Source organism: Pristiophorus japonicus, chromosome 14, assembly GCF_044704955.1.
Source record: "Pristiophorus japonicus isolate sPriJap1 chromosome 14, sPriJap1.hap1, whole genome shotgun sequence".
Lineage (NCBI taxonomy): Eukaryota > Metazoa > Chordata > Chondrichthyes > Pristiophoridae > Pristiophorus > Pristiophorus japonicus.
In genome coordinates this window covers 21168160-21184354 of record NC_091990.1, presented here as the reverse complement: position 1 = coordinate 21184354, position 16195 = coordinate 21168160, and the positions used below count along the sequence as shown (strand labels likewise).

The 16195-nt window shown below is 49.0% G+C and overlaps 1 protein-coding gene across 3 annotated transcripts in view; it reads right to left on the bottom strand.

The window, feature by feature from the left end:
- The window catches only part of LOC139279304 (lysophospholipid acyltransferase 2-like), a 93833-nt gene that overhangs the window by 20906 nt on the left and 56732 nt on the right, over positions 1–16195 (bottom strand). For all 3 annotated transcript variants that reach the window (XM_070898432.1, XM_070898430.1, XM_070898431.1), the window contains 3 exons: positions 14841–14896; positions 10862–10916; positions 4590–4776 (listed from right to left, as the gene is read on the bottom strand). In XM_070898432.1, coding sequence (XP_070754533.1) covers positions 4590–4776; positions 10862–10916; positions 14841–14896 — 298 coding nt within the window. The remainder of the gene's footprint in view (positions 1–4589; positions 4777–10861; positions 10917–14840; positions 14897–16195) is intronic.

Genomic DNA, 16195 nt, shown 5'->3' with positions numbered 1-16195 from the left:
GAGCCAAAACACCAGAACAGAAATTTGTACCGAGGCGGTCCACCAGGGAAAGAAAGGCTCCCGACCACCTCACCTTGTAAATAGTTTTCACTTTGACTTTGCCGGGGGGAGTGATGTTGTGTATCTGTAAAGCATGCACTCCCATGTTCAGTCACCAGGGAGCGCATCCCCTGAAGTCCCAAGGGATCCCAGCATCCCTTGGGAGCACTGTATATAAGCCGGCCCCTAAGGCCTGTTCCGCACTCTGGAGTGTCTTAATAAAGACTGAGGTCACTGTTACTTTAACCTCCCAGTGTGCAGCCTCATCTGTGTTCGGAACACAACAGGACCGAGTGTAATGTAGCCAAGTTTGCTGATGATACAAAGATGGGTGGGAAAGCAAATTGTGAGCAGGACACAAAAAATCTGCAAAGGGATATTGACAGGCTGAGTGAGTGGGCAAAAATGTGGCAGATGGAGATGGGAAAATGTGAGGTTATCCACTTTGGCAGAAAAAATAGAAAAGCAAATTATAATTTAAATGGAGAAAAAATGCTGCAGTACAGCAGGACCTGGGGGTTCTTGTGCATGAGACACAAAAAGTGAGGATGCAGGTACAGCAAGTAATCAGGAAAGCAAATGGAATGTTGGCCTTTATTGCAAGGGGGATAGAGTGTAAAAGCAGAGATGAGCTGCTACAACTGTACATGGTATTGGTGAGGCCACACCTGGAGTACTGCGTACAGTTTTGGTCTCGGTATTTAAGGAAGGATATACTTGCACTGGAGGCTGTTCAGAGAATGTTCACTATTGGAGTTCAGAAGAATGAACGGTGATCTTATTGAAACATATAAGATAATGAGGGGGCTTGACAAGGTGGATGCAGAGAGGATATTTCCACTCATAGGGGAAACTAAAATTAGGGGACATAGTCTCAGAATAAGGGGCTGCCCATTTAAAAATGAGATGAGGAGGAATTTCTTCTCTCAGAGGGTTGTAAATCTATGGAATTCTCTTCCCGAGAGGTGGAGGCTGGGTCATTGAATATATTTAAGTCGGAGAGAGACAGGTTTTTGAGCGATAAGTGAGTAAAGGGTTATGGGGAGCGGGCGAGGAAGTGGAACTGAGTCCATGATCAGATCAGCCATGATCTTATTGAATGGCGGAGCAGGCTCGAGGGGCCAAATGGCCGACTCCTGCTCCTGTTTCTTATGTTCTTGTGAATTTATGCTTCAGTTGTATAAAGCTGTGTTTTGACCCCATCTGGAGCACTGTGTTCAGTTCTGGGCACCGCATCTCAGGAAGGATGTATTGACCTTGGAGAGGGTGCAGTGTAGATTCACCAGAATAATACCGGGGATAAAGGTTTAAAGAACGGGTTGCAAAGACTAGGGGGCCAAAATTCGGTAACACCCCGTTTGGGGACGGTAACCGAGGCGAGGCGGGACTTCCTGCACCAGGCATGGAAGTCCCGCCCCAGCAGCGAAATTGCCGCTACCGCCCCCGAGAGGAAGCGGAGCGCAATGACGCACTCTCCACTTCCTCTCAAGGGGCGGGACTGGGGCGCTATCCGCGGGGATTTGCCAGCGCTACGAGGAGCGCCGAGGAGGTCTAGCGGGAGGGGAGGGCACATTGCGAATTCTGCAATGGGGCGAAGGGGCCACCATTTCACCACCGGGGAGTGAGTTGCCATGGCAGCAGCCCGGCGCAGAAGCGGAGGTGCCGTCTTTGGGACATGACGTCAAACTGATGTCTGCTCTCTCAGGTGGACGTAAAACATCCATGGCACTATTTCGAAGAAGAGCAGGGAGTAATCCCCAGTGTCCTGGCCAATATTTATCCCTCACCAATATCACTAAAGCAGATTATCTGATCATTATCACATTGCTGTTTGTGAGTTTGTTGTGCACAAATTGGCTGCTACCTCATCATCATCATAGGCAGTCCCTCGAAACGAGGATGACTTCCATCCACGCCGAAAACGGATGAGTTCACAGGTGTTTCAATGATATTCCGTATCCCGAACTACAGCCTGAAGGGTGGAAGATGCCTGAACATGGATTTTTTTAACGGGTGGTGGCCATTGCACACCAGCCACCACACGGGCTTGACAGAGCGAGGTCTTGGTCCAGCGGCAAGGGTTAACCAAGACGACTGGAGACCAGCTCTGCTGCACGGACCCAGTGCGCACACATATCGCAGTGTGGGCTGGCCCATGCTGCCCCTGGGCCCTCGCCTCTTCTGGGCCCCGAACTCTCACCTCTCCTGGGCCCCGATCACATCGCTCTACAAACTCCACTCCTGCTGTACCTGCCCGCACTGCAGTCAGCCGTCGCCCTCCTGCAGCAGCACACACTGCTCCCTGCAGTGGTATGCCACCGCACACTGCTCTACATTACAACACTGACTACCCTTCAAAAATACTTCATTGGCTGTAAAGTGCTTTGAGATGTCCTGAGGTGATAGAAGGCGCAATATAAATGCAAGTTCTTTCTTTACAGCGTTATACAGGAAAGTCTCGTTTATCCCGATCGCTTGGGGATTTGGCAATTCCGGGTAAACAAATTTTCCAATAGGGCGAGTTTACATTTTAAAATTAATATTTGTATATATATGTAACAACTCATTGGAAATCAAAATTCCCACGGGTATGTTAGTGATCGCCTACTTAATAGTCGCTGCATCTGAAGTAACTAATTGCAAGAAGAGTTCTGAGTGGTTTCAATGTGAGAACGTGCGAGGCAAACGGTTCATGCGTGACAATCGTTTCTGCAGAAAAGGGATCGAGTTGTCAGCATGCAGGTACTTCCCCCGGACTGTAATCGCGGAGGAACGAATGCTGCACTGGGAGTGGCTGGAGGTGGCCTCGGAGGAGATTGTCTAGCTCCGGGGTTCCGGAGCGCGCTCTCCGGGCTGCGTTCTGTGCCTGGAACCCAGTGCCGGCATTGCCGCCGTTCCCAACATCAGCGGCGGCCGCGAGAGACAGCGCCTGCAACAGCGTGCATACACACACCAGCAAAGCAAGGGCGGGGGGGGGGGGGGTGAACTTGTGTGTTCAGTTTTTAGATTTTTACGGTAGATTTTCTGAGTCCTTGCTCATGGTGGGTGTCACATTGTGCAATTGTTAACGATTTAACAATAGAAGGATCTGGATATGATATATGTCGAAGTGTTACGTGCAGGGCCACCAGCCGGTGAGAAATAGCGACGCAATATTTTAAATTCCGTTACGGCGGGTTTTCCGTTAAATCCATATCCATTAAACGAGAGTTTCCTGTATTAAATATGAAAGCAACCTCCCACTTGGTTCAGGCAAGAGTGCTGGACACCCATTTACTGCACTGCCTGCAAAATGGCATCAGGCAGGCATTAGACGCCCAAGAGATGAACTCTGTTTCCCTGATATTTTTAATTGCCCCTCATAAATGGGACATCCAGCAGTTGTAAATCATCCCATCCACCATAACTTATCCACCACTACACTCTCACCCATTGATGTGCTTGTGTCATGTGATAACATCCCAAGTTTTCCATCGGTTAGCATTACAAAATATGGGTTATTTGTAACACTGATGTCACATGATGTCAGCACCTCAGATCACTACCCTTACCAACTAAACAACAGCAACCACTTGCATTTAGATACCGACTTTAACACAGTAAAACATTCCAAGGCATTTCACAGGAGCATTATCCAACAAAATTTGACACAACATAAGGCGATATTAGGACAGGTGACCAAAAGCTTGGTCAAAGAGGTAGGTTTGAAGGGGCAACTTAACGTCGGAGACAGAGAGAGGGAGAGAGGCGGAGAGGTTTAGGGAGGGAATTCCAGAATTTAGCATCATAGCAGCTGAAAGCTCAGCCACCAATGGTGGAATGATAAAAACCAGGGACGCTCAAGAGGGCAGAATTGGAGCAGCGCAGAGATCTCGGAGGATTGTAGGGCTGGAGGGGGTTCCAGAGATAGGGAGAGGCGAGGCCATGGAGAGATTTGAAAACAAGGATTATTGTCCCTTACAATCACATCCGATACAAATTTAGCTGCCGACACCAAGGAAACATCTATCCCATTGTGCAAGGAGTCTGTAACCTAGTCATCCAACAAGCTCGTCAATTGTGTCCTCCCAAAACATCTTTACCAAGTCCCGCCCCTTCTCCATCACTAATCGTTACCTCTTGATTTATCTCATTGTCTTTTCTTTTTACACTCTTTCCAACTGACGATGGCTGGACACAAAACATATATCGAGAATTTTTATACTTCAAACAACGGGTCAAGAACAGGGTTGCCAAATCTGACTGGACATAGTCCTGGAGATTTCGTCACATGACTCCCCCACTTCCAACTCCCCACAGCATGTCAAACAGACCCGTCGCCAATATTTCTATAACTAATAAACAAAACAGAAAATTGTTTATTTTATGCCCCTATGACGTTTTGTATCGCAGCAACATCCTGGAGATTAATCTTTAATTCCTGGAGAGTCCAAGCCAATCCTGGAGGGTTGGCAACCCTAATAAAGGAATCCAAGATGGCCGTTTCGCTTTCTACCCATTAAAGGTCAACAGTTTTCTTATATAAAACAAAGGTCAATTTAGCAGCATACCAGAGCTGAAGGTTCATTCAGTGGGTGCTTGCTGCTCTTCTTCCCATTAGCAAGGTGGTTCGTTCCGACCTCAAAATTTCTGCCTTCAATGAAGGTGATGTAATCATTGAATGAGCTCAGAGGTCCTGCAAGGATGCCCATGAAGTTGAGGCTGTAGCTGAGGTACTCAAGTAGACTTGGTATTCGCCTGAAAGCGCCAATAAAAATGTCTTACTCCAAAAATATTGCAGGGAAAGCTCCACATACATAAGATATTGCATCAGAGCACTTTAACACAAGGCACGCGTGTGTGTAGGGCACTTGATTGTGGGGGGCACTCGATGTGGGGCATTCCACTCGCGAGCGCAGGGACTTCACTTTACATTTTTCCTTTCGCAATATCTCCCTTCAGTTGTCTCCCCGCTTCTCCTGCAGTCTTGGCCCGCTGAGATACAGTTCCACAAGCATCAGGGTACCTTCCAGTGTCTCACACAATGGCTATTGTCCATGTGTGATTCCATTGAGTGACAAGGAGCACTCAAGGGGCATCACAGCCAAATGTCAACTCATGAACACTTTCCAACAGAAGTCACTCTGCTGTAATCAGGTGTGGGACTGGCTGAGTCTTAACCTTCCTATCCCAGGGCTGTAGAATCATAGAATCACACAGCACAGAAGGAGACCATTCGGCCCATCGTGCCTGTGCCGGCTCTTTGAAAGAGCTATCCAATTAGTCCCTCTCCTCTGCTCTTTCCCCACAACCCGACAATGTTTTGTCCTTCGGTTATTTATTCTGTTGTCTTTTGAAAGATACTATTCAATCTGTTCCCACCACCCTTTCAGGGAGTGCGTTCCAGGTCATGACAACTCGCTGTATAAAAAACATTCTCCTCATCTCACCTCTGGTTCTTTTGCCAATGACCTTAAATCTGTGTCCTCTGGTTACTGACCCACCGGCCAGTGGGAACAGTTTCTCCTGACTTACTCCTTCAAAACCCCTCATAATTTTGAACACCCAGATTAACTCTCCCTTTAACCTCCTGTGCTCTAAGGAGAACAATCCCAGCTTCACCAGTCTCCGGTGGCATCAAGCCCATTTGTGATGTTCATTCCACTGCTGCGACACTGCCCAGCAATTCATCTTGTGACCTTTCTAGTCAGTGTCGGCAGAGTTACACAATAGGCAGTGCATTTACCAATTGAGTCATTGCCGATTTTATTTGCAATTTCATACATAGTGCAAATGGCTTTCAAAAGTCTGTTTCAAGTAAATTACATCATCCAGTTGCAATACCAGCTAGGGTGCATGGCCTTGTTGAACCAACATAAGCAGATACCACTAGGCTGTGAGACTTCAGATGTTAACTTAGTAACATTGTAACAGTGACAATACTTCAAAAGTACATTGGCTGTGATGCACTTTGGGATGTCCTGAGTTCATGAAAGGCATTACATTCTTTCTTTAATGCAGAGGTTTTTGAATCACCTGGAAGTGCAGGTGTGTGAACATTAAAAGAGGATAGGCTCAGGCTCAGTTGTGTCGCCTGCTGCAGTCAAATAAGCCAGCTGGCACTCGCCATCTAGGCTCACACAAAAAGAATGACAACTTGAGATAAGGTATCTGGGGGCAACCAGCGAGGGGCTAACCTTCAGGAAAGGATGAGAGCGGAGCACAGCAAAGGGGAAAAATAAAAGACAAATAGAAAAAGGGGAGCGAGAGAAAGGGAAAGAGAGACAGAAACGGGAGAGGGAATGGGGGAAGAGGGAAAGGGGAAAGAGAGAGAAAGGAAAGAGAAAAGCGAGAAAGAACGGGAGAGAGAAAGGGGAAAGAGAGAGAAATGGGAGAGAGAAAGAAAGGGAAAGAGAGAGAAAAGGGAAAGAGAGAGAAAAGGGAAAGAGAGAAAGGGAGATAGAGAAATGGAGATGATAGTTTACTTCTGCTGCCCCTTGTTTTTACTTCAAATTAAGGTTTAAATATATATTTAAATTTTATTTGGGTCATTCCTGGTCAACAGATATTATTGTAATATTACTGTGGTTTCTTCAGTGTCTATGGGCCCAAGTTTCCACAAGAAAAAAAACGGGCGCCCCTCCGAGCTGGGCGCCCGTTTTTCGCGCCTAAAAAAATCCTCGGTATTCTCCACCTACTTACAGGTCCTGTGGACCTCGGCGCAGCCAGCGCGAGCTATGGGGGGGCGGAGCCAGGTCCCGGCGCTGAAAACAGTGCCGGGACCTCTGCACATGCGCGCTACAGTCGGCACGCAAGTGCAGTAGCTCCAGGCGCCGAACTGTGTGGGAGGGGCCCGAAGCACGCAGCCCCTAGCCCTGGCCCAATGGCCTCACTGGGGCTGCGTGAATGAGGCTCCTCCCACGGCCAGCTCCTGCTCCCCCCCGCCCCCGACCAGACCCGACACTCGCTCCCCCCCTCCCCCCGCCCCGACCCGAGACCCGCTCCCCCCCCCGACCAGACACCCGCTCCCCCCGACCCGACACCCGCTCCCCCCCCGCCCCGACCCGAGACCTGCTCCCCCCCCCCGACCCGAGACCTGATACCCGCTCCCCCCGCTGCCCCGACCCGAGACCCGACACCCCCTGATCCGACCCGACCAGACACCCGCTCCCCCCCCCAACTGACCCGACCCGTGCTCCTGTTCCCCGACCAGACACCCCCCCCCCGCGCTCTCTCTCTCCCTCCCCCCTTCCTCTCTCTCGCTCTCCCCCTATCCCTCTCTCTCTCTCTCCCCCTCCTTCTCTCTCTCTCTCTCTCTCCCTCTCTCTCTCCCTCTCTCTCCCTCCCTCCCTCTCTCCCTCTCTCTCCCTCTCTCCCCCTCTCCTCTCTCTCTCTCTCTCTCTCTCTCCCCTCCCTCTCTCTCCCCCCCCCCTCCCTCTTTTTCCACCCCCCCTCTTTCTCCCCCCCCTTTCTCCCCTCCCTCTTTTTCCACCCCCCTCCCCTCTTTCTCTCCCCCCCTTCCCCCCCCTTTCTCTCCCCCCCCTTCCCCCCTCTTTCTCCCCCCCTCTCTCTCTCCCCCCTCGCCCTCTCTCTCCCCCTCCCCCCCCTCTCTCTCCCCCTCCCCCCCCCTCTCTCTCCCCCTCCCCCCCCTCTCTCTCTCTCTCTTCCCCCTCCCCCCTCTCCTCCTCCTCCTCCCCCTCTCTCTCTCCCTCCCCCTCCCCCTCTCTCTCTCTCTCTCCCTCTCCCCCTCTCTCTCTCCCCCTCCCCCCCTCTCTCTCTCCCCCTCCCCCCCTCTCTCTCTCTCCCCCTCCCCCCCCTCTCTCTCTCTCCCCCTCCCTCTCTCTCTCTCCCCCTCCCCCCCTCTCTCTCTCTCCCTCTCCCCTCCCCTCCCCCCCCTCTCTCTCTCCCCCTCCCCCCCTCTCTCTCTCTTCCTCCCTCCCCCTCTCTCTCTCTCCCTCCCTCCCCCTCTCTCTCTCTCTCTCCCTCTCCCCTCCCCCCCTCTCTCTCTCTCTCTCTCTCTCCCTCCCCCCCTCTCTCTCCCTCCCCCCCTCTCTCTCTCCCCCTCCCCCCTCTCTCTCTCTCTCTCTCTCCCCCTCCCCCCCCTCTCTCTCTCTCTCTCTCTTCCTCTCCCCCTCCCCCCTCCCCCCCCTCTCTCTCTCTCTCCCCCTCCCCCCTCTCTCTCTCTCTCTCTCTCCCCCTCCCCCCCCCTCTCTCTCTCTCTCTCCCCCTCCCCCCCTCTCTCTCTCCCCCTCCCCCCCTCTCTCTCTCCCCCTCCCCCCCCTCTCTCTCTCTCTCTCTCTCTCCCCCTCCCCCCCCTCTCTCTCTCTCCCTCTCCCCTCCCCTCCCCCCCTCTCTCTCTCTCCCCCTCCCCCCTCTCTCTCTCTCCCCCCCCCTCTCTCTCTCTCCCCCTCCCCCCCCTCTCTCTCTCTCTCCCCCCCTCTCACTCTCTCTCTCCCCCTCCCCCCCTCTCACTCTCTCTCTCTCTCTCCCCCTCTTTCACTCTCTCTCTCTCCCCCTCCCACACTCTCTCTCTCTCCCCCTCCCCCCTCTCTCTCTCTCTCCCCCTCCCCCCTCTCTCTCTCTCTCTCTCCCCCTCCCCCCTCTCTCTCTCTCTCCCCCTCCCCCCTTCTCTCTCTCCCCCTCCCTCCCTCTCTTTCTCTCTCCCCCCCTCACTCTCTCCCCCTCCCCTCTCTCTCTCCCCCTCCCCCCTCTCTCTCTCTCTCTCTCTCTCTCTCTCTCTCTCTCCCCCTCCCCTCTCTCTCTCTCTCTCTCTCTCTCCCCCTCCCTCTCTCTCTCTCTCTCTCCCCCTCCCCCCCTCTCTCTCTCTCCCCCTCCCCCCCTCTCTCTCTCCCCCTCCCCCCCCTCTCTCTCTCTCCCCCTCCTTTGAAGCTCTGAAGTCTTTTCTGGTAAGTTTCACATCTTTGTTTTCAAATCCCTCCATGGTCTCGCCCCTCCCTATCTTTGTAACCTCCTCCAGCTCTACAACCCTCCGAGATGTCTGCACTCCTCCAATTCTGATCTCTTGCGCATCCCCGATTTAAATTGCCCCACCATTGGCGGTCATGCCGCACACTACCGAGGCCCCAAGCTCTGGAATTCCCTCCCTAAACCGTTCCGTCTCTCTATCTCTCTCTCCTCCTTTAAGACGTTCCTTTAAATATATCTCTTTGACCAAACCCTGTCCTAATATCACCTAATGTGGTTCGGTGTCAAATTTTGTTTGATAACGCTCCTGTGAAGCGCCTTGGGATGTTTTACTTTGTTAAAGGCGCTATATAAATGCAAGTTCTTGTTGTTTGTTACTTAACTAAAATGAATAATGTTAATAAAATTATAACTTTTATTTATATAGCACCTTTAATGTAGTAAAACGTCCCAAGGCGCTGCACAAGTGTTACAGACAAACAGATAAATTTGACACCCGCTCCACAGAATAAATTAAGGCAGATGATCAAAAGCTTGTTTAAAGAGGTAGGTTTTAATGAGTGTCTTAAAGGAGGAAAGAGGTGTAAAGGTTTAGGGAGGGAGTTCCAGAGCTTAGGGCCCAGGAAGCTGAAGGCACGTCCACCGATGGCTGAGCAGTTATAATGAGGGATGTTCAAGAGGCCAAAATTTGAGGAGCGCAGACATCTTGTGGGATTGTGAGGCTGAAAATGATTACAGAGATAGGGAGGGGCGAGGCCATGGGGTGATTTGTAAATAAGAATTTTTGAAATCGAGGCGTTGTTTAACCGGGAGCCAATGTAGGTCAGAAAGCACAGGGGTGATGGGTGAGCGTGATTTGGCCAAACCTTGAATATTGTGTACAGTTTTGGTCTCCTAATCTGAGGAAGGACATTCTTGCTATTGAGGGAGTGCAGCGAAGAATCACCAGTCTGATTCTCGGGATGGCAGGACTGACATATGAAGGAAGACTGGATCAACTCGACTTATATTCACTGGAATTTAGAAGAATGAGAGGGGATTTCATCGAAACATATAAAATTCTGACTGGATTGGACAGGTTAGATGCAGGAAGAATGTTCCTGATGTTGGGGAAGTCCAGAACCAGGGGTCACAGTCTAAAGATAAGGGGTAAGCCATTTAGGACCGAGATGAGGAGAAACTTCTTCACTCAGAGAGTTGTGAACCTGTGGAATTCTCTACCACAGAAAGTTGTTGAAGCCAGTTCGTTAGATATAGTCAAAAGGGAGTTAGATGTGGCCCTTACGGCTAAAGGGATGGAGAGAAAGTAGGAATGCAGTACTGAAGTTGCATGATCATCCTTGATCATATTGAATGGTGGTGCAGGCTTGAAGGGCCGAATGGCCTACTCCTGCACCTATTTTCTATGTTTCTATGTTTCTATGGTGCGGGTTTATACATGGGCTGCCGAGTTTTGGATGACTTCAAGTTTACGTAGTGTGTAATGTGGAAGACCGGCCAGGAGTGTGTTGGAGTAGTCAAGTCTAGAGGTAACAAAGGCATGAATGAGGGTTTCAGCAGCAGAAGAGCTGAGGCAGGGGCAGAGGCGGGCAATGTTACGGAGGTGGAAAAAGGCGATTTTAGTTATGCTGCGGATATGTGGCTGGAAACTCATTGAATAACAAATGCTACAAATATTACTAGAAGTGAATAAGTACAATTCTAATCACTGGAGTTGAATCAGATTGTACGACATCAGGAATGATACCCATTCATGCAGGATTCCATTGTCTTCTATTTTCCTGAAGAATTTTACCAGTTTGGATTAATACCTTTGACTGATAGCAGATGAAGGGATTACACACAAACACAGTAATCAGCGGATATCACACATTGCAATTTCAACCAATATCTTCCTCGATGCACATTCTGTACCTACCTCACCGCTAAACGTTTCTGGGATGGATTCAGTTCCTTTTCATCTCGGGCCAGACCTAAATGGAATGAAGACGAACAGGGTTTGAGATTGTTCAAATGTAAAAAACAAATGCATTGTTTTACTGGGAGACGATGAAAGACTGGGGAAAAGACTTTCATCAATCAATGGACCTCATCACATCTCAAAACACTTCAAGTACAACAAACTACTTTGAAGTGGAGTGATTGATGGCACACAAGTAAATACAGCAGCCAATGCACGCAAAGAAAGAGCCCGCAAATTGTTTAGAGCCATGTTTTGGTGGGGGAGGAATGTTGGCCAGGACACTCTGGCTCGGAATATTCTTCGGCGCTGTAATGTCGCTGGAAATGTGTCGGAAACACGTGGCGATGGAGAGGGATCGGATCCGAGGGAATGCCTGTGCTCCTCTTCGAATAGTTGCCAAGGGGTCGTTCACACCCATCTTAACTGGCAAACGTCAGCACAAAGTCCAGGCTGACACTACCAGTGCAATACTGAAGGAGTGCTGCAATGTCAGAGGTCCCATCATTCGGATGAGACGTTAAACCGAGTCCCTCTCAGGTGGATGGTAAAGATCCCACAGCACTATTTTAAAGAAGAGCAGGAGTTATCCTTGGTGTCCTGGGGTCAATATTTATCTTTCAACCAACATCACTAAAACAGATTATCTGGTCATTTATCACATTGTGGAAGCTTGCTGTGCAAATTGGCTGCCGCATTTCCTACATTACAACAGTAACTACACTTCAAAAGTACTTCATTGATAGTAAAGAGCTTTGGGACAGCCTGAGGTCAGAAAAGGCGCTATATAAATGCAAGTCTTTCTCTTGACTTTGATGTCATATCTGAAGGAAAGCACTTCGGACTCGATCAGTACTGCACTGGAAGGGTCAGGCTAGATTCTGCACTCAAGTCTCTGGAGTGGGGCTTGAACCCACAACCTTCCGACTCAGAGCCGAGGGAGAGTTATCAATTGAACCACGGCTGTGTGTCTACTGCGATGAGCATGTAGTGATACGCTGTGACCTGCTATTCCAAATCAGTGGTGACCGCATCCATCAAGTGTTTGGTTACCTCCAAATATAGTCCATTTTGTATTCTTGCAAATCTCTGATTTTAATCACGCCACCATTGCCGGCCGTGCCTTCAGCAGCCTAGGCCCTAAGTTCTGTAATTCCCTCCCCAAACCTCTCTGCCTCACCTCCTTTAAGACACTCCTTAAATGTCCTAATTTCTCTTAATGTGGCTTAATTTTGTTTGATAATGCTCCTGTGAAGCACCTTGGGACGTTTTTACTATAGTAAAGGTGCTATTTAAATGCAAGTTGTTGCCCAGTTCCAGGTAAGAGCAGGAACACTGCCAATGTTACACTGACAACTACGGACATAGCAGTGACGCAAGGCCAGGAAGTAATGCCTTCCCTTTCCTCCTCGCAGTGTTGAAGGAATGCCGGCTGAACCTGTTCACGCCTCCAGTGGCAAATCTCATTAAACTCGGGGGATCTTGCTTCTGGCTCGGAGCACATTCCCACCTCGGGACCGTCCTCTCCCGTATCCGCACCAGCAGCGCTTCGGCTGTCACCCCCCCCCCCCCACCCTCCAATGAGGCACCGCCTGAGGAGCTCCTCGGCCAGGCGCGTGCAGTGAGGAGGGGAAGGGGTAGAGGTGGGGAGAAGAAGGGGAGGGGGGAAGAAAAATGAGGTGTGATGGCCGTGTTATAACTCCATCTGGGTGTATGCAATGTGTTGCAATGTATGGGGGCTGGGGACCACGCTCCTGCTTTGCCTTTGTATTCTGTGTTGCTGGACATGTTGAACAAGTGATTTATGTCAATGGTGGAAAAAGTGGGGCGTGGGCGGGGATTGGGTGTTATTGGCTGTGATACTTCTGATTTCAGACCAATGTTGGTATTAAATTTTTGTTATTGAACATAACCTTATTGCACATTGTCTCAGATAGCTGGACCGTTACACACTGGTGATTGCTTACCATGAAGTACAACTTAACATCAATCAACGTGAACTTTAACTGGCACCAAGGTGATGGGCACCATTGATATCTGAGCTGCACCCACACAGCAGTGTGTCAGTGTTGTCACTCACATCAGCGCTCTTTCAGGCAAATCTTTCAGATATCAGCTCCTCACACAAGAGTGGGATTTAACAAACGCCAGCCACACCGCTGGCGTTCGTCCCGGTTAGTTCCACTTTTTGTGGGCGTTTTTTTGAGCGAGCGATATTGTGGGCGATATGCGTGCGAGGTGGTGAAATTGACGATGGGCAATCTCCATGGCCGCTAGTTTGGGTAAATATGCTCTTTAGGACAAACATCAGTGGGCGGGCATTAATATTTTTTCTCGGCATTAAGCACATGGGGAAAGTAACGCTCAGCGATAAGTTTCCGAAAAATGCCCGGCAGTTTTCATTTTGTACCAAAATGGGCGATATATGGGCGTGATACATCATTTCAGCAGTAAAATGGGTGTTAAGTGGGCGTTAAGCATGCAAAAAAAGTGCGGGTTCTAGCCCCATATCCCTTAATACCTTTAGTTGACAAAAATCTATTAATCTCAGATTTAAAATTAATAATTGACCTCACATCAACTGGGGTTTGCGGAAGAGAAATCCAAACTTCTAACACCCTTTGCGTGTAGAAGTGTTTCGTAACTTCACTCCTGAAAGGCCTGGCTCTAATTTTTAGACTATGCCCCCAAGTCCTAAACTCCCCAACCAGCGGAAACAGTTTCTCTCTCTCTACCCTATCAGTTCCCTGTTAAAACTTGTTATCACGGGCTTGGGGCATCACACTGGGTCCAATGCTTCCCTCACTCAGCGGCCATGGATACTTTCCAGCAGAGGGCAGCAGCAAACAATCAGCGGTGGGAACCCTGATTGACTCGATCCAATTAAGGCCTAAAATCATCTGAGGCCAATTATAATGGCTGCATCGTTCCCCAGCTAAGATAGACTAACTCTGCACCAATGGGAAAATTGAAACAATGACCTTCTTGTCTGTATTATTCAATGCTGTACTGCGCTGTGCATTTACATCCGGTGTCCTGGGGCCAATATTTATCGCTCAATCTACATCACTAAAACAGATTATCTGATCATTATCAGTGCTGTTTATGGGACCTTGCTGTGTGCAAATTGGCTGCCATATTTCCTTCATTACAACAGTGACTACGTTTGAAAAGTACTTCATTGGCTGTAAAGCGCCTGGGGACGTCCCAAGGTTGTGTAAGACACTACATCAATGCAAGTCTTTCTTTCTTTCGAGTTCTACATTCTCACCACTCTTTGGGTAAGTAAGTTTCTTCTGAATTCCCTATTTGCTTTCTTGGTGACTCTTATATTGATGGCCGCTAGTTTTGCTCTTCCCCACAAGTGGAAACACTCTCTCTGTGTATCTACTCTATCAAAACCTTTCATGATTTTAAAGACTTCTATTAGAGACCCAGCTTGTTCATCCTTTCCCAATAAGTGTACCTCGCATTTCTGGTATCATCCTTATAAATCTTCGCTGCAGCCTCTCCAGTGCCTCTATATCCTTTTTATAATATGGTGACGAGAATTGCACACAATATTCTAAGTGTGGTCTAACCAAGATTCGATACAAGTTTAGCACTACTTTTCAATTCTATCCCTCTAGAAATAAATCCAGTGCTTGGTTTGATTTTTACGGTCTTGTTAGCCTGTGACAATACTTTGTGATTTGTGTATTTGTACTCTGAGATCCCTTTGCTCCTATTCCCCATTTAGATTCTTATTTTCCAAGTATTATCACATTGCTGTTTGTGGGAGCTTGCTGTGCGCAAATTGGCTGCCACGTTTCCCACATTACAACAGTGACTACATGCCAAACATACTTCATTAGCTGTCAAGCGCTTTGAGATGTCCGGTGGTCATGAGAGGTGCTATATAAATGCAAGTATTTCTTTCTTTCAGTTCAACTCTTACCATCATGAAGTTCGAATGCCAACTTTGTTACTTTCTGTGTGATGACCATCAACGGCCTACAAACAAAGGAAAGACACTTTAGTAGATATCACACGACGAGCAATGAAGAATTTAACTCAAACTTCCTCTGGCAGTTGACTTTTTTTTTAAAGCAAGAAATACTGATGAAATCACAGTTGGTGAAAATCTCTGGACTTGGCCCTGGGAGCAAGACATGCACTGGATTTGACACACCCTTCAGGTCTCATTCCCAGTGTCAATAACTTGCTGAACCTCATACCTAGGTGATATCATCAGCAGACATAACTTAAAACAACATCTAAAGGTCAAACAGAAAATAAATTGAATGAAAAGAGCACTTGAAATTAAAATTCTTTAGAACCATTCGAAAGCCAATGATGTGACTGCCTTTAATATATTTGTAATGCTTAAAGTAAATGACAGCGGTTGTCCTTGACATTAGGAGGACTATGAGGAGCTTTGATCAGGTAACTATTTCTACAGATCAGTGAGTCAATAATGAGAGAAATAAAATACTTTCATTTATATAGCACCTTTCACGACCACAGGATGTCTCAAAGCGCTTTACAGGCAACGAAGTACTTTTCGAAGTGTAGTCACTGTTGTAATGTAGGAATGTGGAGGGCACAAATTTATCATCAGCTAAAGAGCAAAAGGGAGGGGTTAGAAAAATACTTCGGCCGAGCAATTCGGTGGTTTGCACCACCCGTTCGCGCCATGAAATGGCGAGAAACTGGCGGCCGGTGTTCCTCCGCCAGGTGGTGGTGAGTACCGTGGCGACTGCCATTTGCGGCAGGTCGGCAGCGCTGCCGTTCCCTGCCACCAGCGAGAGTATCTTCATGAAGTGAAGCGTGACGCCAATCGGCTGAGTTAACGCCAGCTCCTCCATTTTGGAGTTCTCCCTCCTCATTGCCGCCCACGCTAATTCACGCCAGTATTTGCTGCTGCTAAAAGGTCTTTCAGCAGTGTAAATAGCCATGAGGAGCCTGGCAGGGCTTGAGTGGTGGGGGGGTGTGGGGAGCGTGGGTTGCATTTTCTGGCAGCTTTCTGGGAGGCCGACAAGTGGTTGTGGGTCAGTAAATCAATGGGTGAACTCCAGTGCAACAATTGAAGGTGATCTCTTATAAGATCTCTTTTAGCTGCATTCATGTCATAAACAAACAGAAAGTCAATAAACGGCAGGTGGCAGCTAATATTTTTGGAGCGCGCAAGGCAATTGTTGGGGTCGCTCCTTTCTTCCCCGCTCCCCTAGCCTGCGAGGGGGAGACTGGTGGTGACCTTTGACCTCCTGAGATTACCGCTGCAACGAGCACGTTATACTGGAAAATCAGCGG